The sequence below is a fragment of the Macaca fascicularis genome, chromosome 12 (assembly GCF_037993035.2).
Source record: "Macaca fascicularis isolate 582-1 chromosome 12, T2T-MFA8v1.1".
Classification (NCBI taxonomy): Eukaryota; Metazoa; Chordata; class Mammalia; order Primates; family Cercopithecidae; genus Macaca; species Macaca fascicularis.
In genome coordinates, this window is record NC_088386.1 from 986,620 (window position 1) to 1,011,149 (window position 24,530).

Below are 24,530 nucleotides of genomic sequence, written 5' to 3' on the forward strand. Positions count from 1 at the left end.
CCCTGGCTCCCTGGCTAGGCCCATTGCTGTCCAACCCACCTACACAGGCCCCACACACCCAGTGCCCACCAGACTCCTGTCAGCCAGGAGGACCCATGCTCATCCCCCGAAGTATCCGTGGGAGCCTGCATCCCTCAGGGACCCACAGTTCAGGGCCAACCTCCATGGGGGCCTCTAGGTTGTGGTGGTAGGAGTGGGGAGGCGTTGACCTCCAGCCGTCCCATCCTGGCCACTGTGTTTTGTGGGGATCATTCAGTCCTGGGAGCTTCCTGGGGACCCCAGAAGGAAGAGAACGGGGTGGTCATGGCATCCTCAGCCCCAGGCTCTGGGCCCAAGTGCAATATTCTTTCGATTCTGGTTTGATCTGGGTGGCAACAAGAGGTCTTGTCATTCACACAAGGATTGGTTTCAATATAATTCATCAAGGGACTGTGGAGGACACAGATCAGCCTCCAGGCCAGTTACACCTGGTGACTTAGCCAGTGCAGGCTGGGGAGTGGAAAAGCTGACCCCTGACCTTCCCACCTACCCTGCCCACCAGATGCCAGTAGCGGCCAGGGATCCCTGACTTCAGGCAGAGGCAGGCAGCACAGTTGCTGCCTCCTTTGATCCCATCCCAGGGCCCACAGGGCCTGGAGAAACCTAGCAGGGGCTGAGTTGGGAGAATCAGGCGGGGGATGCCAATTGAAGAATGTGAGGGACTGGGTATGAGGGGCACTAGGGCACAGGGTCTGCTTCCCCTGGGGAGGTGGCAGTGAGACATGGAGTAGCCAAGCCTCCACAGGCACCACCCTGCTGCCAGGCACACATGGTGCCCATATCCACCCCAACGGCTGCAGGAAGGTTCTTCATCAACAAAAGGGGAGGACGTGCCCACACCCACATAGGCATTGGTGCCCACACACATCAGAGAAGAAAATTGCTGCTGTGCTCAAGGTGTGGGGAAAGGGTCAATGTCCCCTTCCTCCCCATGGTGGGTCCAAAATTACCTGCTTCTGCCAGCACCCCCACCCCCAACCTCACAAGCTGCTGACCTCCACCACAGTGCCATGCCACGTGCCAAGAACAGCTCAGCGGTACATCCCAAAGGGTGCTATCCTAGAGCGGCTGTGCTGGGCAAGGGACATGTTTCCTAGTCACAGAAGTTTTCTTTCTTTACCGCTCACCGGCCCTGTGTCTCGGTTTCCCCCACTGTGGCACAGTGTAAAAATCCCATCTTGAAGGCTAGGAACCCAGAAAGGTCACCACACCTGGTGAAATGGGCGGTGAAACTCCCTGCCTTGGACCTCTTGCTCCAGGACTGATGTCCACTGGGACATAGCCAGGCCAGCATCCTGGGGACGGCTGCATTCCTTGCCTGGGGAACCTTGCTGCCAGTTAGGGATCACTGGAGTTGAGGCCCCTGATGGATTGGGGGAGGCACAGGGGTAGAATGGAGGATGGAGGTAGCCCCATCATACGGACCTGTGTAGACCCCAGAAAACAAGCATTGAATTCAGACTCTTGTCTGAAGCTGGCCACCTGAAAGTATTTGGGCTTTGGGGTGTGATGAGGGCCTGCAGTCAGGGAACAAAGTATGCTGGTTTGGACACGCAGGAGGTTCTCTGCAGCTCTCTCAGGTACAGGATATGTTGCTAAGTATATGCTTTTAAAAACCCTAGGAGGAGGGGGCACCCAGAAGGAGCCCTGAAGTCAAGGGCAAGGTCCAGCCTTTCCACCTCCCCAGCTGAAGACATGCTGGAGGACAATTCTCCAGAGTTTCACAACAAAGAAGAGAAAAAAGAAATCAAAAAGACCTAGAGGATAGGCAAGCCAATGAGGGCTTACTGGGATTACCCTGCCTAATCCTCAAAACAAGCCTTCCCTATCTGTCCTCTGGGCCAGGTGAGGAAACAGGTCACAGTAGGACATTCAGACCCTGGGCAGGCAGCTGGCAGCCTGGAGCCCAGGAGGTGCAAACACATTTTCACTAAGGCACATCCTGCACAGCCCTAAATCCATTCAACCTTGAGTCAATAGAGCACATGCTTCTGTGAGCACAGGGTTGGGGCTAGGGTTACAGATTAACAGCATCTCAAGGCAGAAGAATTTTTCTTAGTGCAGATCAAAATGGACTGTCTTCTTTTTTTTTTTTTTTTTTTTTTTTTTGAGACGGAGTCTCGCTCTGTACCCCAGGCTGGAGTGCAGTGGCGCGATCTCGGCTCACTGCAAGCTCCGCCTCCCGGGTTCACGCCATTCTCCTGCCTCAGCCTCCCGAGTAGCTGGGACTACAGGCGCCCACAACCGCGCCCGGCTAATTTTTTGTATTTTTAGTAGAGACGGGGTTTCACCGTGGTCTCGATCTCCTGACCTTGTGATCCGCCCGCCTCGGTCTCCCAAAGTGCTGGGATTACAGGCGTGAGCCACCGCGCCCGGCAAAATGGACTGTCTTATGTCTTCGTCTTTCTACATAGACACAATAACAGTCTGATCTCTCTTTCTTCCCCCCACACACAGTGTCACAGCTGTATGTCAGCCACTGGGGGACAGGCTTCAGCTTACACCCACCTTCCAAATTCCACCCTCTCGCCTTGGCAGAAGTTGGCCAGGAATTGGGGCTAATGGATGGGTGGGGTCTGCAGACGACACCGTGTTCAGGTCCCCATGATGGCCTCACACATGGGTCGTGGCCCTGCAGTTCCAGGTGTCACACACACGCCAGCCCCTGCTCGGGCCCTGATCTTTGAGGAGGGGGAGCAGCAGAACCCAGGCACTGGCCCCACAGTGCCACTCACACCCACAGATGATTCTCCACACAGGCATCAGGTCTCGGTCCTGGCCACCTACCCCCGCAGGGCCTCAGCTCTTTCCCGGGACTCACGTGGTCCTTCCTCACATGTAGCTCTGGTAGGATGCATTGTTCTGTACCCAGGGGCTCTGAGGTGACAATGGCCACAGTCATGCAGGATGCAAGGGCACTGGCTGGGTGCCCATTGTGGGGACCCTGACTGCAGCACTCCCAGACAGTCATCAGGCATGCTGGCCCCCAGGCTTAACTAGGGCACCAGCGGTAGGAGTGCACTGCTATGGACTCTGCAGGAGGAGGACAACTGTCACCGCATCTTTATGTTCTCCTGTTGGTGTCACTCTGTGCTTCTCATCTCCTGGTTGTAGGTTTCAGGGCAGAATCTCTGAACACCTTGTGAGAAACAGCAGAGTCCAGCAGAGAAGAGGAGAAAAGCCCAGCTGCAAAGATGAAAAAATGGAAGGTGTGACATGGGCCTCCATTCAGATTCTGTATTTAAATGAGGTCTTCTGGAATACCTGCTCCCATTGGAAAATACTTCAAATATATATATATGTGTGTGTGTGTGTGTACATTTTAATATATATACACACACATATATTATTTATTTAGTTAGTTAGTTTTTTTGAGACAGAGTCTCGCTCTGTAGCCCACGCTGGAGTGCAGTGGCATGATCTCGGCTCACTGCAACCTCTGCCTCAGGGGTCCCGGTTCAAGCAATTTGCCTCAGCATCCCGAATAGCTAAGATTACAGGCATGCACCACCATGCCCACCTAATATGGTTTTTTTTGTTTTTTTTTTTTTGTCTTGAGATGGAGTCTTGCTCTGTCACCCATGCTGGAGTGCAGTGGCACAATCTCGACTCACTGCAATTTCCACCTCCTGGGTTCAAGCTATTCTCCTGCCTCAGCCTCCTGAGTAGCTGGGACTACAGGCGCCTGCCACCACCCCCGGCTAATTTTTTGTATTTTTAGCAGGGATGCGGTTTCACCGTGTTAGCCAGGATGGTCTCGATCTCCTGACCTCGTGCGACAGAGCGAGGTCACTTGGGCAACAGAGCGAGACTAAGTCTCAAAAAAAAAAAAAAAAAAGAAAAAGAAAAAGAAAAAAGAACAATATAAGCCAAATTCACTCAAAAGAAATAAAAACAAGATGACAAGTCAATGGCACTGAACACAGAAAATCAACAGAAGAACTCAATAGAACGATAGCTGTTTCTTCATAAAGATCAACAAAATTGGTAACAATCAAGCCAGGCTAACAAAGAAGAAAAGAAATCATACAAATCACTCTAAGATGAGTACAAAAGTAATGGCAGTTTTGCATTCTTAGAATTTGCTGTTTGATACTGGAATACCCTCTTAAATAAATGTGGTTATGTTATTCATCATTCTAATGGGCATTTCTTGCCTTTTTTTTTTTTTTTTGCTAAAAAAGGCATTTCTTGCCTTTTTTTTTTTTTTTTTTTTTTTTTGCTGACTTATTACTTATTTATTTTAGACTATGAAAACGATGTCAGACCAAAAGCAAATTCAAGCGACTTTCTTATTCGAGTTCAAAATGGGTTCTAAAGCAGGGAAGACAACTCACAACATCAACGCATTTGGCCTAGGAACTGCTAATTAATGTACCTCGCAGTGGTTCAAGAAGTTTTGCAAAGAAGGCGGGAGCCTTGAAGATGAGGAGCGAAGTGGGCAGCCATCGAAAGTTGATAACGACCAATTGAGAACAACCACTGAATTCCATCCTCTCACAGCTACACGAGAAGTTGGCGAAGAACTGAATGTCGACCATTCTATGGTCATCTGGCATTTGAAGCCAATTGGAAAGCTGAAAAATCTTGATAAGTGGGTGCCTCATGAGTTGACCAAATATTTTAAAAACCATCCTTTTGAGGTGTCATCTTCTCTTATTCTATGAAACAACAATCAACCATTTCTTAACCAGATTGTGACACGCCACGAAAAGTGGATTTCATACAACAGCCAACTCAGTGGCTGGACTGAGAAGAAGCTCCAAACCACTTCCCAACGTCAAACTTGCACCAATAAAAGGTCATGGTCACTGTTTGGTGGTCAGCTGCTGGTCTTCTGATCCACTACAGCTTTTGAATCCTGGTGAAATTATTACATCTGAGATGTATGCCAAGCTAATCGAAGAGATGCACGGAAAACTGCAGCACCTGGAGCCGGCACTGGTCAACAGGAAGGGCCCAGATCTCCACAACGCCTGACCACATGTCATACAACCAGGGCTTCAAAAGTTGAATAAACTGGGCTATGAAGTTTTGCCTCATCTACCATATTCATCTGACCTCTCGCCAACCAACTACCACTTCTTTAAGCATCTTGACAACTTTTTGCAGGGAAAACAAGTACACAACCAGCAGGATGCAGAAAATGCTTTTCAAGAGTTCATCCAACCTTGAAAGCACAGAATAAACAAGTGTATTTCTCATTGGCAAAAATGTATTCATTGTAATGGTTTCTTTTCTTTTTCTTTTTTTCTTTTTTCTTTTTTTTTTTTTTTTTTTTTTTTTTTTTTTTGACAGAGTCTCACTCTGTCACCCAGGCCAGAGTGCAAAGGTGCAATCTCAGCTCACCGCAACCTCTGCCTCCTGGGTTCAAGAGATTCTCCTGCCTCAGCCTCTTGAGTAGCTGGGATTACAGGCACATGCCACCACTCCCGGCTACTTTTTGTCTTTTTAGTAGAGACGGGATTTCACCATGTTGGTCAGGCTGGTCTCAAACTCCTGACCTCCTGATCCGCCTGCCTCAGCCTCCCAAAGTGCTGGGATTACAGGCGTGAGCCACTGTGCCCAGCCCATTGTAATGGGTTCTATTTTGATTAATAAAGATGTGTTACATCCTAGTTATACAAATTTAAAATTCATGGTCCAAAACCACAATTACTTTTGCACCAACCTAATAATTTAAGAATTAAAAGAAGCCTTTATATTAGAGAGCTCATGGATGATAAAATAATAAAGAATATTACAATCTCCATAACCCACAAACTTGGTAACTTAGACCAACTGGATGAATTAAAAGACACAATCTATTAATACTAAAACACAGGAGAAATAGGTAATCTATATATATAGATATCTATTAATAAAATGGAATCAATACCTAATAACCTTACAGAAAACTTATATATTCCATAAATCTGACATTCTGTCATATTATTCTAACTGGTGGGATTCAAGGATTTCCATTTTGATAAGAACATAGGTGAGTCGCACACACTTAATTTTAGTGCTCATTGGTCAGAAAAGCCATGTCCACTCTAGGATACTGCAGAGCGATGCGTTATGGAGAATTTAGGCAAGATAATATGATTTTCAGAGTTAAAGGAAGACAACCTGATTTATGTACAGTAATTACTCATAATATCATAGGGGATACTATATTTAAACTTTGGGGTATCCCCAGGTATAATTCTTATTTGAACCACATGTGAATTTCAGATGCGGAGGCTTCCCAACTTTGGTGGCTTTCAATAAATGTGGAAGTTAACTCACAACCTATTTTGTGGAGGCATAAAATTCAATGAGCACTCATTTAACCTTTTATTTTAAATATTATTTTTGTAAACTTGCATTTCCAATTAGTTGAAATTTTAAACCTGTTTCAGTTCTTATCCACTTTTTTTTTTCCTCCCTGAGACGGAGTCTTGCCCTGTCACCCAGGCTGGAGTGCAGTGGTATTGTCTCGACTCACTGTAACCTCTGCCTCCCAGGTTCAAGCGATTCTCCTGCCTCAGCCTCCCGAGTAGCTGGGATTACAGGTGCCTGCCACCACGCCTGGCTAATTTTTGTATTTTTAGTAGAGATGGGGCTTCCCCATGTTATTCAGGCTGGTCTTGAACCCCTGACCTTGTGATCTGCCCACCTCGGCCTCCCAAAGTGCTCGGATTACAGGCCTGAGCCACCGCACCTGGCCTCTCCACTCATTTTAGGTGGAGGGGAGTAAGGGTTTCTTGGAATTAGGAGGAACTCCCATGTACTCAACCCATTTGGGTAAATTTCTTCCTTCAGAGTTTTTCAAATCAGCATCACCATTGTTAAAGGCCTCCCACATGGTAATAATTGTGCTACAGGGTTTTATAAACATGAAGTCTATGTTTGGCTGAATGAACCTCCTTGCTGTGCACAAGGGGGCCACAGGTGTTTTCACCAATTATGAAGCGGGTTCACTGTGCAATGGCTACCAACTTTTCTGAGTACAATGAGGCCAAATACATTCATAGATAAATTCCATGAAGTGAATGTATTACTTACAAATAGCAAACAAAAGACAACAGAAGTCTAGGATTCAATATGAACCACTACCACAAGATCAGGAAGGCTTCCCAGAGCAGATGGATGGAGTTTTGACTGTAAACGCTTCACTTGCACTACAACTGAGGGACCCCAGAAAGAAGCCCACATTGGGTTTTCTCCCAGGATGTGGTTGCTGGACACAAGCGTTAAAGGCCATTCTGTTTCGAGCAGGGACTATAACAGAGCCTGGGCTGTTCTGATCAATGTCACTTGATTATCAGGATATTGCCTTCCCAGCATATCATACAGTTATCTTGAGAACTACCAGTAAGAAAGGGAGGAAAATGGCCCTGTACCCTTAAAACTGAAGGATCAGGATATTTGCTGTGACAGAGGCACAGACAGTAGCGACAGAGTGTTCTTGTGAGCCATCTACTAGTTCTCTTAACCGGAGCGTGGCACCAGACCGCTTTTCTATTTCCTTTCAATGGAAACTATTTCACAATATTTTGAATATTTTGAATTTCCACATCTATAGAGTTGTGGCACATGATCACTGGCAATGTAGACTCTCTGCATGGTTAAAGGAAAGAGTTCAGAAGCCCATGAATCCTCCAGAGAGTGTCACTCCATCTTCCTGGGGTTAGCTCCACATGCAGTAAGGCCACTATAACTAAGGCCATCAAGACTTGCAGTCCGAAGATGAGACTTTTGACATGCTGATAAGCAGTAGTTATAAGAAAAGCCCACACACTGGCCAGGAATTTTTCAATGAAAGCAGCTGAGACGCTTCTTCATATGCTTCGGTAGGGGCTAATATCAAACTATTTCTTCCCATTTTCTTTACTCAGCAGTGCCTGAACCATGAGGCACCATAGATGTACACCTCATCAGGAGGGTGTATGGTACAGCAGCAAGGGGAGCAGCAGCACAAGAAACAAACAAGGCCACTACTTCTGCTTACATAACTATTGTCTTGGAGTGTAAAATAATTAATAATGTTCACATGGCTGCCCTAAGCACACAGAGATGGTGACCAGAGCAGATGCAGGGACTAGAGATACAGCCTGATTCTTGCTAATTAGGACTTAAGTGTTGGCTTATGTGCTGTGCTTTTGTGCATTTATAAGCCAGGGCCTCAAAACTGCCTGCTAAGCACAGGCCAAAGGTCATGCTGGGGTGCAGTTAAACATTGATGTCTAGGAGATGAGAGCATTTTAGTGTGGGAGAAGATGACAACACCTGAAGACCACAAAACACTGTGCAGACCAAAGGGAAGGCCCATCGTCAGCTCACGGTTCTGACCCAGGTGACTGCTGATGTGTTACGGAACAGTCAGCCCACAGCAGGTAGGTCAAGTTGAGCAGGTGTCCTGCATGAGGGCTGATCCATTCCATTCGTGTTGCCAATTGTTTCAATAGCGTCTCATGCACCCCACTGGTGAGGAAGGAATTAGCACCCTACGTTTACTGGCACCGTTAAACACATAACATCTGTTACTAAACAGATAAGCCAGACATCAGTTATTAATTACATAGAGGAGGATGGTGTAAGCTCCCACAAGCCCAAACAGGGATTAACTTGAGCACAGACAGTGGTATAGCATTTAAAAAGTGAGGATATTCCTTTTTTTTTTTTGACACAGAATCTCGCTCTGTCACCCTTGCTGGAGTGCAGTGTGTGATCTAGGCGCACTGCAAGCTCCATCTCCCGGGTAAACTATATGTACTTAGGAATTAATACCAACTCATTATTAGCAAAAAATAAATATCTTTACATCAAGAGTAGTTTTTCATATAATAAAAATAGGTGGGATGTATATAATGGACAAGGGATAATCAAAATTTGTCAAACGAGGCTAGTAAGACAATCCCAAGAATTCACAATCATTATTCACTGGTCCATTAATCACAGGACAATACATACAAATGAAACTTACCTGGCCAGGCGCAGTGGCTCATGCCTGTAATCCCAGCACTTTGGGAGGCCGAGGCGGGCAAATCATGAGGTCAGGAGTTCAAGACCAGCCTAGCCAACATGGTGAAACCCTGTCTCTACTAAAAATACAAAGAATTAGCTGGATGTAGTGGCGTTCACCTGTAGTCCCAGCTACTCGGAAGGCTGAGGCAGGAGAAGGCTGAGGCAGGAGAATCGCTTAAACCCAGGAGGCGGAAGTTGCAGTGAGCCGAGATCACACCACTGCACTCCAGCCTGGGCAACAGAGTGAGGCTCCATCTCAAAAAGCAATAATAACGAAATAAAAAAATTAAACTTACCTACATATTAGAAAAACATCCAAATTCAACCATGAATCCAGCACATTATCAAATGAATAGACAAAAATTCTACCAACAGACTTAAGAAAATATCATTATCTATGAAATTCAAGTACTACTGCTTAAAGAACATTTACAGAACTCTCACCTCAAGGTTTCCCTGCAAAACAAGGTGAAATGCATACTCAAGACTCTTTAAGAATGGGCCACTGATAAAAACAATATACTTGTAACTTGTGTAACATTTCATAGATTTTTTTCAAGCACTGCACGATAATTAATTTGCATCAGGCTTTCCAAATTAGAAAACCTTCACTTATAGAACTTCTTTCCAATGGGAGTTTTCACACAGCTTTTCAAGTAAATGTTAAAACTGAAAATATTCTTGCAGTTTCTAAACTGTTAGAGTTTTAATCCTGTGTACGTTCTTGTATTTACAAGGTCCAGCCAGCTACAGTGTGCATTTTCATATGTCCTTGAGTGGATATGAGAGAAATGAAACACTCAAACATTCTGGACATTCATAGGGTTTTTCTCAGGAATCAGCTGATGTCTTCAAATGGAACTAATACAACCGAAGGCCTTACCACAAATTTAAATTCAAAAGCCTTTTCTCCACTCTGAGTCCTCCCAAATCTTCAGGAAAATCTGAAGGCTTGACCACATTTCCTACATTCTTAAGGTTTCTTTGCAGTGTGAGCTCTTTCATGTTTATGAGGGAATGGGAAAGAGTAAATGTTTTACCACATTTCTTACATTCAAGGGGCTTTATTTATTTATTTATTTTTGAGATGGAGTCTCACTCTGTCGCCAGGCTGGAGTGCAGTGGCACAATCTCAGCTCCCTGCAACCTCCACCTCCTGGGTTCAAGTGATTCTCCTGCCTCAGCCTCCTGAGTAGCTGAGATTACAAGCATATGCTACCACACCCAGCTATTTTTGTATTTTTAGTAGAGATGAGGTTTCACCATGTTGGCCAGGATGGTCTTGATCTCCTGACCTCGTGATCCCCATGCACAGGGCTTCCCCCCAACCCCCCGTGGCCTTTTATGTCCTTGAAAAAGAACTAAGACAACTGAAATGTGCCACCATGCCCAGCTAATTATTTTCTTTGTTTTTGTTTTGAGATGGAGTCTGCCTCTGTCGCCCAAGCTGAAGGGCAGTGGTGCGATCTCGGCTCACTGCAAGATCCGCCTCCCGGATTCACGCCATTCTCCTGCCTCAGCCTCCTGAGTAGCTGGCATGAGCCACCGGCCCGGCATTATTTTATTTTTTGTAGAGACAGGGTTTCACCACGATGCCCAAGTTGTTTCACATTGTTTTAATCCAGGCTGGTTATGAACTCCTGCGCTCAAGTAATACACACACCTTGGCCTCCTGAAGTGCTGGGATTATAGGCTGAGTCATTACACCCAACCTCTATATCATGACTTCTTTAGTGGCGCATAAGGTAACTGGAACAAGTGTAGGCTTTACCGCATCTCTTACATTCATAGGGTTTTTCTCCAGTATGAATTCTTTGGTGGAGGTGAAGGGAACTGAGGCGACTGAAGGCTTGGTCACATTGTTTATATTCATTGGGTTTCTCTCCAGTATAAGTACTTTTATGGTTACAAAGGGAACTCAAATGACTAAAGGCTTTGCCACATTGTTTACATTCATAGGGTCTCCCTCCAGTATGAATGCTTCCATGGTCATGAAGGGAAGTGGAACAGCTGAAGGCTTTATCACATTTGATACATCTTTCTCCAGTGTGAGTCCTTTCATGCATCTTAAAAGAACAAGAAAATCTGAGTGTTTTCCCACATTCCTTACATTCGTAGGGTTTCTCTCCAGTGTGAGTTCGTCCATGTATTAGACAAGAACCGGAAACAGTGAACGCTTTACCACATTGTTTACATTTATAGGGTGTTTCTCCTGTGTGAGTTCTCTGATGTCTTTCAACTGAATTGAGAAAATGAAAAGCTTTCCCACATATCGTACATTTATAAGCTGGATTTCCACTGTGCATTATCATGTGTCTTCTAACACCCGGAACAGAAACGAAGAGTTTCCCACACTGTTCACATTTATATTGCTTCTCTCCATACGGTTTGCATCCTGAGTGAGCTAGGATGTGCCTATTAAGGAGAGAATGATGTACAAAGACTTTTCCACAAATACTGCATACACATTGTTTTAATCCAGTAGAAATGTTCTCATTCAGATCAAGATTTGGAATGTGGCTGACAACTTGTCCATACTGACTACCTTCTTTGCTTTCATGCAGTCTCTGTACCATAGGATTTCTGTAAAAAAAAAACGACAAGCACATTATTATTGGTTGGTTTAATAACTTTCTACTCATTCATAGGTCTTCGACTTACACTGCTACCAATACCAGGGAAAATGCATTTTTTGTTTTTGTTTTTGTTTTTGTGCCATGACTGAATTATTTGAAAGTAAATGGGCTACTACTGAAAACACAGCTACCACCTGCATGGCTATGACCAAAATAGTAACATTCATATATACAATTTTGTAGTACTATTTTCAAGTAAACTGTTTTCCAAACACTGACTGCTACACTGTGTACGTTACATTTTGGGTGAAATTTTTCTAACAGGAAATGAATTTCAAGTGATTCTTATTTGCTTTGCTTGTTTTTAAATTCATGACATGCTAAGATTCCTTCAGAGGACTTTATTTCCTCTTCTCGGTGCAAATTATCTTGAATCTTTCCCAAGTTTTTTGAAGTGATCTTCAATATTCTGGTCTTCCTCTTTTTTCCTAAAATGCAGATGCACAAAATTATCATGAATTATTTCAAACTATAGAAACATTACTAGATTTCATGTTCATTGTACACAGTGCCCATGCCTGATTTATTCACCAAATCATTCCCTTGCCCTATTCCAAATCACAAATAGCACTGATGATAGGGAAATACTTCTGTAATTAAGTGAAATGTGTTGTCATTCTTAGCTACAGAAGCCAGGTTCCTGTAGGTTTCCTGCATCACTTCTCTGTAGAGATTCTTCTGAGAAGAATCTAGCAAAGCCCATTCCTGCTGGGTAAAGTTCACAGCCACATCCTCAAAAGCCACGGAGTCCTAGAACATTCCACACATGTGGATAGAAGGATAAGTGAGACTGAGAGCACTGGGAATGTATACTCAATTCATAAGCTGTTTACATGATTCTAAAATTTCCAAGCATTTATTCTATGACTTGATTGTCACAACTCTTACTCTGTTCACACATACTCCCTCCCACACAGCAGTACTAATGCTAGAATTGAACTATTCAAAAAGACAACAGCAAAGTAGAAACACCCATCTCATTAGAGAATCCAGGGAGTAAGATTACGATATGCTGCTAGGAGTTACCTTTTAACTTCACTTTGTACATTTCTAGTATCTGTCATACTAAAGTCCTACCTGATGTGCATAAGTGAGTTAATATTATCAGTCCTGAGACTACTTATTCTTAAAAATGCCTGCTCGCAAACTTCCATCTTTGTTTGTATTAGGAACTTACATTTTGAAAGGGATTCCACGAACCCAAGTAATAAGAATGACTCACTGCATCTAAATGTCTTATGCAGTGTATTTTCCAAAACTTCTTCTGCTGAAAGTCTATTATTTTGTGTCACTGCAGTGGTGCTTAGGGAACCAGACACAAAAACACAGTCTGAACACTAAGTGTTCAATGAATTTCCCTGGTAGACAATATTTTACATGTGCTGTCACTTGTTAACTGGGGAGTTGAACCCATTCCATGTGATTACACCAAGAGAGAAAAGGCTTATTAAATTTAATTGAGTAGTAAATAAAACCAATAATTGATATTTAACAATACTAATACAACCATTTTTCAAATTTCTATTGCACAATATCAAGGCAGAAAGGAATAAGAGGACATAGGACACATGCTTTTTAAAATGACATTAATGTCACCACTTCCAGATGCTATTCCTATGAAACCACATAAATTCCCAAATCAGGTGGTTTTAGGCAAGAAAAGCTACTCTTTCATGTGTAGTAAAAATGACCAATGTCTAATCATTTTTAGTCATCTAAAAAAGGAGTGATGGCTTGTCTAACATACTTCTAAGATTTTCAAACAAAAATATTCAGGACAGCACAGTGTTAGCAGAGAGATGAGCAAGCAGACCAAGGGGAAAAAAAGTTTTAATGACCCAGCATCTATATGGAAAGTTGAGGAATAATAGAGTAGGCACTATAGAATAGAAAAAGAAATTACATGCACTTTAAAATATGAGGGAAACCAAGCTGGCATCTACTTGAGAAAATGCATTGCATTCTTCTCTATTCCATGAATAATAATCATCTTATTATATATTCAAATACAAAAGATAAAACCAGAATACTTTCAGAAGTCACTGGAAGATTTTTTTTTTTTTTAATGAAGGATTAGGCAGAATTTTTTTTATGTAAGAAAAAAGTGATAAAGGAACAGACAAACTCAAACATATTAAAATTTAGGGAATAAAAAGAAAATAGAGTGGGCCAGGCGTCGTGGCTCACGCCTGTAATCCTAGCACCTTGGGAGGCTGAGGCAGGGAATCACCTGACGTCAGGAGGTTGAGACTAGCCTGCCCAACATGGCAAAAATCCTGTCTTTTTGTTGTTTATTTGTTTGTTTATTTGTTTTTGAGACGGAGTCTTGCATTGTCCCTTGGGCTGGGGTGCCGTGGCAAGATCTTGGCTCACTGCAACCTCCACCTCCCGGGTTCAAGCAATTCTCTTGCCTCAGCCTCCCGAGTAGCTGGGATTACAGGTGCCTGCCACTATGCTCAGCTAATTTTTTCGTATTTTTAGTAGAGACAGGGTTTCACCATGTTGGCCAGGCTGCTCTGGAACTCCTGACCTTGTGATCCAACCACCTTGGCCTCCCCAAGGGCTGGGATTACAGGCATGAACCACCGTGCCAGGCCTAAAACCCTGTGTTTACTAAAAATATGAAAATTAGCTGGGTGTGGTGGTGGGTGCCTATAATCCCAGTTACTCGGGAGGCTGACACAGGAGAATCACTTGAACCCGGGAGGCGGAGGTTGCAGTAAGCAGAGATGGCGCCACTGCACTCCAGCCGGGCTACAGAGTAAGATAGAATCTCCAAAAAACAAAAAACAACACTCAGACACCCAGATAAGAGGATACACATGTGTCCACTGTCATAAATTCTTCACCAAGCTACAAGAGGGGAACTGACATTTTGGTGAATCTTTATAAATCATCAATTTATCTATCACACTTTTATTTCACCAGTAGCATTTACAAAGCTAAGTCCTACAATTCCATTTGAAATTACCCTTAAAAATAACAGAACTTTAAAACTTAACTACACTCACTCTGGGGAAGAAATAAATACGAATTTTTAGCAAATGAAATACATCATTTTACCTTGCCTCTTTGGAAATAGTATTTTTATCTTTCAAGCCGTACTAACAAAATGTATCTTACAGTCAGTGAAAAACTGAAACTCAAATAAGCGGACAAGCCTTTGCAAGGTAACAAACTCAGGGAGAGGCAGTGCTAACTTCAACGCAGACCTTTCTAAGTGTCACGGCAGCCATTCTATCCCTTAGGACACCCATCCTGTTCAGTAAAGTACTCAGTGACCACCTAGGAGGCACTGGCACTGCTCTTTGTCCTCCTATGTGCCTTAAGTGCGTTTTAATATTCAGGTGCTTGCACATCCTCTCTGGGGTGGGTTTTCCTTGTCCTTTGGGACAGTTTTTCTCTCTTCACAAGTCTGAGACAAGCTAGAGAGCAGAAATCATTTCTGCCTTTTCCTCTCAATATCAGCATCCAATTGGCAAACCATCAATGTGTCTTCGAGGAATAAAAACTCGGGCTGGAGGAATAATTTTAATGACCTAACTTTCATGACATTACATTGTATTGTCCATTCATTTTAATGTCCTAAAATTTTAATGACCCTCAGGGGTCACCATTTTAGATGAAACTATACCAGGAGATTCCTCTAAGGCCAAGAGCATCCAGCTGCTCCCCTGAGAGACTCTACCCCCTACCTCAGGCTGTCCTTGGGGATGAGATGACCCCGGGGCTGATACTCACTAGACCCTCCAATACACATGGCCACTGTGGGTATCCTGGGTCATCCCCAGACAGTTCTAAAATGCCAGGACTAGGAAAAGACAGGAGAGTGGCTGAGGACACAACACCCTGTCAAGTTTTCACGGGGGGACCTCAACCTAAAGACATTTTGGTAATATGTACACTTAGGAAAGATGAAAAGAAGAGAGGCACAAAGATTTTTTTTTACAGTAGAGTGTCAGATGATTTATTCTCCGCTTTCCTCTCCTGTAAAATGTTTGGAAACAGAAAAATATTTTGGCCAAGGTGGCTCACGCCTGTAATCCTGGCACTTTAGGAGGCCGAGGAGGGTGATCAATTAAGGTCAGGAGTTCGAAACCAACCTAGCCAACATGGCGAAACCCTGTCTCTACTAAACATACAAAAATTAGCTGGACGTGTTGGTGGCGCCTATAAGCCCAGCTATTTGGGAGGCTGAGGCAGGAGAATCGCTTGAACCCAGGAGTCAGAGGTTGCAGTGAGCTGAGACTGCACCATTGCACTCCAGCCTGGCGACAGGGTAAGACTCCGTCTCAAAAAAAAAAAGAAAAAAAAAAAAATATATATATATATATATATGTGGACATATGTGTATATATATGTGTGTGTATATATATGTATGGTTTGCTTCCTCATTCACCTTATCAAAGCCTCTCATTTACGCCCCTCCCGTGGACCCCAAACCACAAACCATGACTGCGGTACCCGTTTATGAATCGCGTTTGCTCAAACACGCCGTTTAACGTTTTAACAAAGCCTCAGGTTAATTTTAGGGGGAGAAAGGTGGGACCGGAAGCTCCATGAACCACAGCTGCTCCCACGCTGGAACCACGCACACCGAGTCGGGGCTCTCCCGGATCACCCTCCCGTGGTCACCGCACTACCTGGGTGGGGGAGGCGCGGGGTTCCCGAGAGGGCTCCGGCCGGCGGAAGTGGCGCCCGCAGGTACAGACAAGACGCAGGGGTCCCGCTGCCCGCGCCGCCCGGCCCTGCGCAGAAGGGGACTGAGGCCCAGCTGCGCCGCCGCGACTCGGTCCGCAGGTTCCGCAGCCCATGGCTGGTTCCAGCAGGTTTCACCCAGCCCTCTTCCCCACTTCCGGAAGCCAGGCGCAGTCCACTCACGGTTCCTCGGCTTCCCGGGTGTCCCGGGGTCAGCTAGGGATGTCCCAACACCCGCAGGTCACAGGGTGGCCGAGGCTGCTGCAGAGCCACCGGGCCTCCCAGAGCCAGGAAGTAGCAGCGGAGACTCACAGGAAGAGCCTACGGTGGCGAAGGCGAGACAAAGCGCCCGCCAGCCGGATCCCGGAAGCTGCCCTCTCCTTTCCGGCGGCGCGCCTGATTGACGGGTCCCCACCCCAGCGCCCCTGATTGTATGGGGCTTCCGGCCCCGCCCCCTCAGGCCCTGAGTGACAGGAGATTGCGATCTCACGTGAGGCTGGATGTGGCCAGAGTGACCGTTTTGGCCTAGCGGTTTGTAGGGGGTGCGTCCTTCCTGCGCTGGGATCTGACCATGCAAGGAGCACATTCGCATTTAACCTTGTATACAAGATTATAGCTATTTGTGCATAATATAGATATAAAATTGCAAGCAATATAATGGCAATTCTGTAACTGCTCAGTGGGTTCACCTTGCCCGCTACCTAGACAGAGCCGGTTTCTCAAGAAGGGGGAATAGCAATAGAGAAGGAGTAATTCACGCAGAGTCGGCTGTGCGGGAGACCGGAGATTTGATTTTTGTTTTATTTATTTTATTTTATTTTATTTTATTATTTTTGAAACAGAGTCTTGCTCTGTCGCCCAGACTGGAGTGCAGCCTCGGAGTTTTATGATTATTCAAATCAGTCTCCCTGAGCTTTGGGGATAAGAGTATTTAGAAAGTTTATTTTGCCAAGGTTGGGGATGCTTGTGCATGACACAGCCTCAGGATGTCCTGATGACAGTTGCCCAAGGTGGTCAGAGCACAGCTTGGTTTTGTTGGAGATAAATGCTCGGTGACGCAAAGTGAAACCAGCACTTAAGCAAAAATTTTCTCAGCAACGCAATTTACCTCTGCGGAAGCATGCTGCTCGCATCAATCACAATCGCAAGAGCACACGGAACAAAGGAAAGCAGGGGTTTTTATTCCTAATGCAATCCCTACCTCTGGCATGGGCTGGGGCCAGACCTCAAGATCTAAACTGACCCAGTTGGCTATTTGTGAGTATTTTCCCAAATAAGGAAGGGGGAAGGGGGTTGTGAGTTACAACGGTGGGACGTGTGGTTTGGAAGGGAGAAATGGGTGCAGAGCAGGTAACCGAGGGAACAGATGTGAGTGATTGATTAGAACTGAAGGGGGGAAGGTTGTTTACAGTAACTAAGGGCAAGGAGGCATGGAGAACAAGAAAGTTGAGTTCGAGAACAAAACACAAGAACGTTAACATGCCAAACCTTGGAAGAGAAACTGACTGTATCTGACAGTTTTACACATTTTAGGGAGACAGGAGACATCAATCAACATATGTAAGATGAACACTGGTTTGATCCAGTACAACCTGAAGCAAAAGTGGGTCAACTCGAAGCCAGGAGGGGGCTTCCAGGTCACTGGCAGGTGAGAGAGGAACGGTTGCATTCTTCTGAGTTTCTGATGAGCCTTTCCAAAGGAGGCAATAAGATATGCATTCTTCTCAGCCAGCAGCGGATGACTTTGAATAGAATGGGAGGCAGGTTTGCCCTAAGCAGTTCCCAGATTGATTTTTCCCTTTATCTTAGTGATTTGGGGGGCCCAAAATATTTTCCTTTCCAATTTCCCCCTTTTGTTTTAAAAATATTTTGGAGAAAGCATTTTAGAAGAAAATCAGTCTCTAGTGGCAGGTTTTGTCTGACTTCTCATGGAGTAGCTGACATTACAGGCGAGCGACACCACACCTCGCTAATTTTTTTTTTTTGGTAGAAACGGGGGTCTCCCTCGGTTGCCGAGGCTGTCTCTGGTGCCCAACGCAGGGCTCCCCGTAATCTCTACAAATAATCCAGTGAAGGAACACCAGAGCGTGGAAAGCTGAGGACGACCGACAAAGGACTCCCGAGTAGGTTTTCACTTCAAGCTCTAGGGTAAGGAGGGCGCTCGGGGAATTCCAGGGAAACCTCGGGAAAATGTGGGTCGAGCTGAGAGTAAGTTCTCTAATTACTTAAGCCTTGTGCAGCAGTTACTGCGCCGTGGAGGGGTAATTGTCAGTACCCAAAATCTCACATCTTTGTTCCGCCTGGTAGACAAGTATTCTTCTTGGTTCCCGGAATATGGAACCATGAATGTAGAAGATTGGGACAAGGTCGGATCAGACAAAACGAGCACAAGAGGGCCGCAATATTCCCGTCTCTGCTTGGTCTGTGTCCTCTGCAATTAAAACAGCCCTGGAGCCCTTCCACACTGAGGAGGAGGAGGAGGATTTTCAGGATGACATAGGAAAGTTGAATAATCAGGAGTCTAATTATCAGCAAAGTGAACCATGACAGTCTAGTTTAAAAAAGGGCGAGAAACGGGAAGGTATGTATGCTAATCTCCAAAAACTTATAAAAGAAACTGTGCCACCTACTGCGCCTTTAGGGAAAGGTCTGGAATGGCCACCCCCAGGCCAGCCTCGTGAATACTTGGAAGGGGAGCCTGAGACCCGCACCTTGCCGCTCCTATTGTTGCAGGCCCCGCCAGTAACTATGGCGAAGGGACGCTTCAGGCTTGTCCAACAGCCAATTAGGATGAGGGAATGATCCAGGCTTGCCCACCTGTTAGTTATGGTAGAGGAGTGCTGTGAGCGGGTCCAAATACAAATTATGGCACAGGGACAATCCAGGCATCCATTCGCCAGGCACAAGAAATGGGGGATTTGAATGCTTGGCAGTTTCTGGTAATTATTTCACCAGCTCAGGAGGCCAGAGAACTTACTCAAGCATGCTGGGAGCCATTTCCTTTTAAAATATTAAAAGACTTAAAGCAAACAATTGGACAATATGGGCCAAATTCCCCTTATGTTCATTCCTTGTTACAGTGTGTGGCTTATAACAGACATTGAATACGTATGGATTGGGAGGCATTAGCCCGATCCACCCTGTCCTCCTCTGAATTTCTCCAATTGAAAACCTGGTGGACGGATGAAGCAACAAATCAGGCAGAAATGCTCAAGCCCAACGTCCCGTTAATATCACACCTGATCAATTGCTTGGAATCGGACAGGCATGGGGTACTCTAAATCAACAGATGGTAATGGGTGATGAGGCTGTTGATCAGCTCAGAACTACATGCCTAAGAGCCTGGGAAAAAATTTACGACCCTGCTACTGCTTATCCTTCTTTTCACACATTTCAACAGGGTCCAAGGGAGCCTTATCCTGATTCTATCGCCCATTTACAGGATGCAGCTCAAAAGGCTATTTCCAATTCTCATGCCAAGAAAGTGATCGTTCAGCTGCTTGCTCATGAAAATGCTAATACAGAATGTCAGGCAGCAATTAGACCTATTAAGGGAATGACAGATCTAAATGAGGAAAAACTTTAAGTGAATACATTAAAGCCTGCGATGGCATTGGGGGGCACTTATATAAGGCCAGCATCCTTATATAAGGCCAGGGGGAGAGAGGGGGATGCTATTACTCCCCATATCGTGGGGGGTTCCTCATGCCCTGCGATGTGGATTGTAACAGTGAGGGGGAGAGAAAGGATTGCTATTACTCCCCTTTACGATGTGGATCTTAATAATTGTTCCCCCCTGAAATGTCTGTTCATTATTAGCAGTCTCTTTTGTTCATGATATTAGGAACAATTTCACAGGTTATGTGTACACAGCCTGCGATGGGAGAAAGATTACCATCCTCTGCACTGCCCGATATTAGGAACCATATCACACAATGGGTGTACACTTTTTCGGAGATTTGGGGTAATGTCTTCCTATTTTTCCCTGAATATTCGGAGACATATCACAGGGTGGCTGTACACCCACTACTCTCTTGGCAGGAACATCATACTTTACCTACTGGAAATTAGGAGCAATATCACAGATTAGGTGTCAAGCCACTGTCACACTGGAAGTAATATCTTGCTCTCCCCCCAAGTTATGAGGAACAATATCACGGGGGGGTGTGTACCTTCTCTGGTAGGGGGAGTAGTATCATCATCTCTTCCTTTAGATGACAGGAACAATATCACAGGGTGGGTGTACACCCCGTGTGTTTTTGGAAGCAATGTCATTCTCTCGTCTTCTAGGTTTTCGGATTCATATCACAGGCAGGGTGTACACCCCTTGTTGTATTGGAGAGAATCTCATCCTCTTTCAACCTGCATCTTTAGAACAATATCCCATGGGGGCTGTCCATCCCTTCAATATTGGTACTAATACCATCTTCTCCTTTCCTGGATATAAGAAACAATATCACAGGAGGGGTGTACACCCCTTGCAATATTGGTAGTAATATCACCTCTCCCTTGTGGTTATTAAGGACAAAATCCCAGGGTGACTGAATGGTTCCTACTTTATTGGGAATAATATCCACTCACCTCCTGGATATCAGGAACTATATCACTGAAGAAGTGTCCACCCACTTCGATATTGTCAGCCATGTCATCTTCTTCCCACCTGGATATTAGGAACGATACCCCGGGTTTGGGGGCGCTATACACCCACTGCAATATTGAAAGTAAAATCAGCCTCTTTCCCATTGGATATTAGGAACTCTATCACAGGTGTGGGTGTGCACCTTCTGGGATATTGGGAGTACTATGAGCCTCCACCCCGCTGCATATTAGGAACAATATACGGGGGGCGGGGTGGTTACAGCCCCTGTGATATTGAGAGCAATATTCTTCTCTTTCCCCTGTACATTAGGGTCTACATCACAGGGGTCTGTACACCTTCTGCGATATTAGGATTAATGTTGTCCTCTCCCCTACTGAATGTCAAAAACAGTATCATAGAAGGGTGTACACTCCCTGCGATATGGCCAGTAATATCATCGTCTCTACCTTTGGATACTAGGAACAACATCACAGAGGGTGTGTACACTCCCCTGCGATATTGGGCATAATGTTATCCTCTCTTCCCCTGGATATTAGGACTGATATCCCTGGTGGTGGGAGGTGGAGTACATTAAGAACAATATCACTGGATGGGTGTACACCCCCTGCGATATTGGGTGTGGTATCCTCCTCTCTTCCCTAGGATATTAAGAATAATATCACAGGAGGGGTGTACCTCCACAGCCCCGGTGTTATTGGGAGCAATAGCATCTTCTCCCCCTCTCGATATAAGGAACAATATCCCAAGGTGGGTGTACATCCCCTCTGATATTGGGCGTAATGTCTTCATCTTCCAACGTGGATATTGGGCATAGTGTCACAGGGGAGTGTACGCCTTCTTCGATATTGGGAGCAATATCACCCTCTCCCCTCAGGATTGTAGGCAAAATATTGAAGTGGTTTTACAACTCGTGTGATATGGGCAGTAATATCATCCTCTCCCCACCTAGATGTTAGGAACTATATCACAGGCGGCTGTACACTTCTTTTTTTTTTTTTTTTTTTTCTTTTTGAGACAGAGTCTAGCCCTGTCACCCAGGCTGGAGTGCAGTGGCCGGATCTCAGCTCACTGCAAGCTCTGCCTCCCGGGTTTACGCCATTCTCCTGCCTCAGCCTCCCGAGTAGCTGGGACTACAGGCACCCGCCACCTCACCCAGCTAGTTTTTTGTATTTTTTAGTAGAGACGCGGTTTCACCGTGTTAGCCTGGATGGTCTTGATCTCCTGACCTCGTGATCCGCCCGTCTCGGCCTCCCAAAGTGCTGGGATTACAGGCTTGAGCCACCACGCCCGGCCTCGGCTGTACACTTCTTGTGATATTAGGAGTCCTATCCTCTCCCATCATGGATATTCAGAACAGTATTACAAAGGAGGTGTACACCCCCTGCCATATTGAGAGTAATATGCTCTCCCCTTTGGGATATTAAGAACAATACCGCAGGAGGTATGTACAACCCCTCTGATATTGAGAGTAATATCATCCTCTCCCCCTGAATATAAGAAACAATATATACACCGCTCTGCAGTGGGATATATATGCCGCTCTGCAGTGGGATATATACGCTGCTCTGCAGTGGGATATATACACTGCTCTGCAGTGGGATATGTACGCTGCTCTACAGTGGCACACATACGCCGCTCTGCAGTGGGACATATACGATGCTCTGCAGTGACACACATACACTGCTCTGCAGTGACATATGTAGGCTGCTCTACAGTGGCACACATACGCCACTCTGTAGTGGGATATGTACGCTGCTCTACAGTGGCACACACACACTGCTCTGCAGTGGGATACATACGCTGCTCTACAGTGGCACACATATGCCGCTCTGCAGTGGGATACATACGCTGCTCTACAGTGGCACACACACACTGCTCTGCAGTGGGATATGTATGCTGCTCTGCAGTGACACACATACACTGCTCTGCAGTGGGATATGTATGCTGCTCTGCAGTGACACACATACACTGCTCTGCAGTGGGATATGTATGCTGCTCTGCAGTGACACACATATGCCGCTCTGCAGTGGGATATGTACGCTGCTCTGCAGTGGCACACATACACTGCTCTGCAGTGGGATATATACGCTGCTCTGCAGTGGCACACATACACCACTCTGTAGTGGAATACATACACTGCTCTGCAGTGGCACACATATGCTGCGTGTGGGTCTGCCCTGTGGGGACATCACCCGTGCAGGCACATGTGTGTGCCTCCCGTGTTCTGCCCAGCACACTCCCTGGTGCACTCCAGGCTCTCACACATCTGAGTGAAGGGAAGGCCAGCACATTTCTTCCGTAGTTAACATCTAGCTACTTGAGTTGTTTGTTTTGTGCTTTTAAGAATTGTAGGTAGCGGGCCGGGTGCAGTGGCTAACACCTGTAATCCCAGCACTTTGGGAGGCCAAGGCAGGTGGTTCACCTGAGGTCAGGAGTTCGAGACCAGTGTGGCCAAATGTGGTGAAACCCCGTCTCTAATAAAAATACAAAAAAATTAGCCAGACATGGTGGTGGGTGCCTGTAATCCCAGCTACTCAGGAGGCTGAAGCTGGAGAATCACTTGAACCTGGGAGGCAGAGGTTGCAGTGAGCTGAGATCACACCAGCGCACTCCAGCCTGGGCAAAAAGAGTAAGACTCTGTCTCAAAAAAAAAGAAAAAAGAAAAGAAAAAAGAATTGTAGGTAGTTACAGATTTTTTAATTTGTCAACTATCAATTCACTGACTTTGTTTCTCATAGGTTTCAGTTCACTGACTTGGATTTTTAAGTTATGTGGTTATATCAGCTTCAAATAATGTAATTTTTATGCTTGTAAAAATATGTATGTGCTTAGCAATTAAATGATTATGTGATTTTTTTTTAGTTGTATTGTTTTTTAGTGTTTAAGTAACTATTTCCTAGTTAAATTTCCAATTGTTTGGAATCCTTTTTTTCTTATTTATCTCCAGTTTTGTGCACAGAAGGTGGGTGTGGCATTTGTGATCTATTATTGTTAATGGCCTCCATTTAAAATCATTTTATTGGCTGTGATTTCCTTGCCATGTTAAACCTATTTTAATGAAGCGTTTGCTTTTCTAGCTGCAAAAAATTGTTTGAAGAAAGATAATGAGAAATGGGGACTCTAATTGGCCTACAGTTCGATAGAAGAAAACTAAGTCTACCCAAACACGATAGTAGCCACTGTTTTCTCTAAACTAGGAAAAAGCAGCAGTAGAATTGTTGATTAGTCTTGAAGAAGGCTATAGTTCTCGCTGCCATCCGGTTTTTCAGCCTAAAAAACAGGTATGCCGAATGCAGGGTGCTGGGAGGGGTGTGTACGTCTCTGAAACCACCTGTCTTTTGCAGAGATGCTGGAAGGGTGCAGTTTGCCTGCTGAGTTAGACTTTGAGTTGGGCAGATCCAGATTTCTAGCCAGCGTGGTGCTTGCTGTGGCCTTGGCCTGGTTGCTCAGTCTTCTGAGCCTCAAGTTCCGTGTCTCGCAGATGAAAGTAATGCAGTGCTGATGGCACTGAGGTTTTTAGTGTTAAATGGATGAGCACTGGGAAGTGTTTTTGCTGAATCCCCTGG

At 45.2% G+C, this 24,530-nt stretch overlaps 2 protein-coding genes across 2 annotated transcripts in view; one reads left to right on the forward strand and one right to left on the reverse strand.

The window, feature by feature from the left end:
- Window positions 1–7,040: 7,040 nt before the first annotated feature.
- LOC135966494 (uncharacterized) lies at window positions 7,041–21,008 on the reverse strand. The gene is given in 6 exon segments (XM_074008668.1): window positions 7,041–11,619; window positions 12,041–12,095; window positions 12,290–12,416; window positions 16,310–16,406; window positions 16,408–16,580; window positions 20,946–21,008. Coding segments are annotated over 6 exon segments (1,458 nt in total). The 3' UTR covers window positions 7,041–10,676.
- CFC1 (cryptic, EGF-CFC family member 1) overlaps window positions 16,823–24,530 on the forward strand; it is a 56,167-nt gene continuing 48,459 nt past the window's right edge. Inside the window, 3 exon segments of the mRNA XM_065525319.1 lie at window positions 16,823–18,012; window positions 18,355–18,487; window positions 18,672–24,245. The gene's annotated coding sequence lies outside the window, so the exon portion shown is untranslated.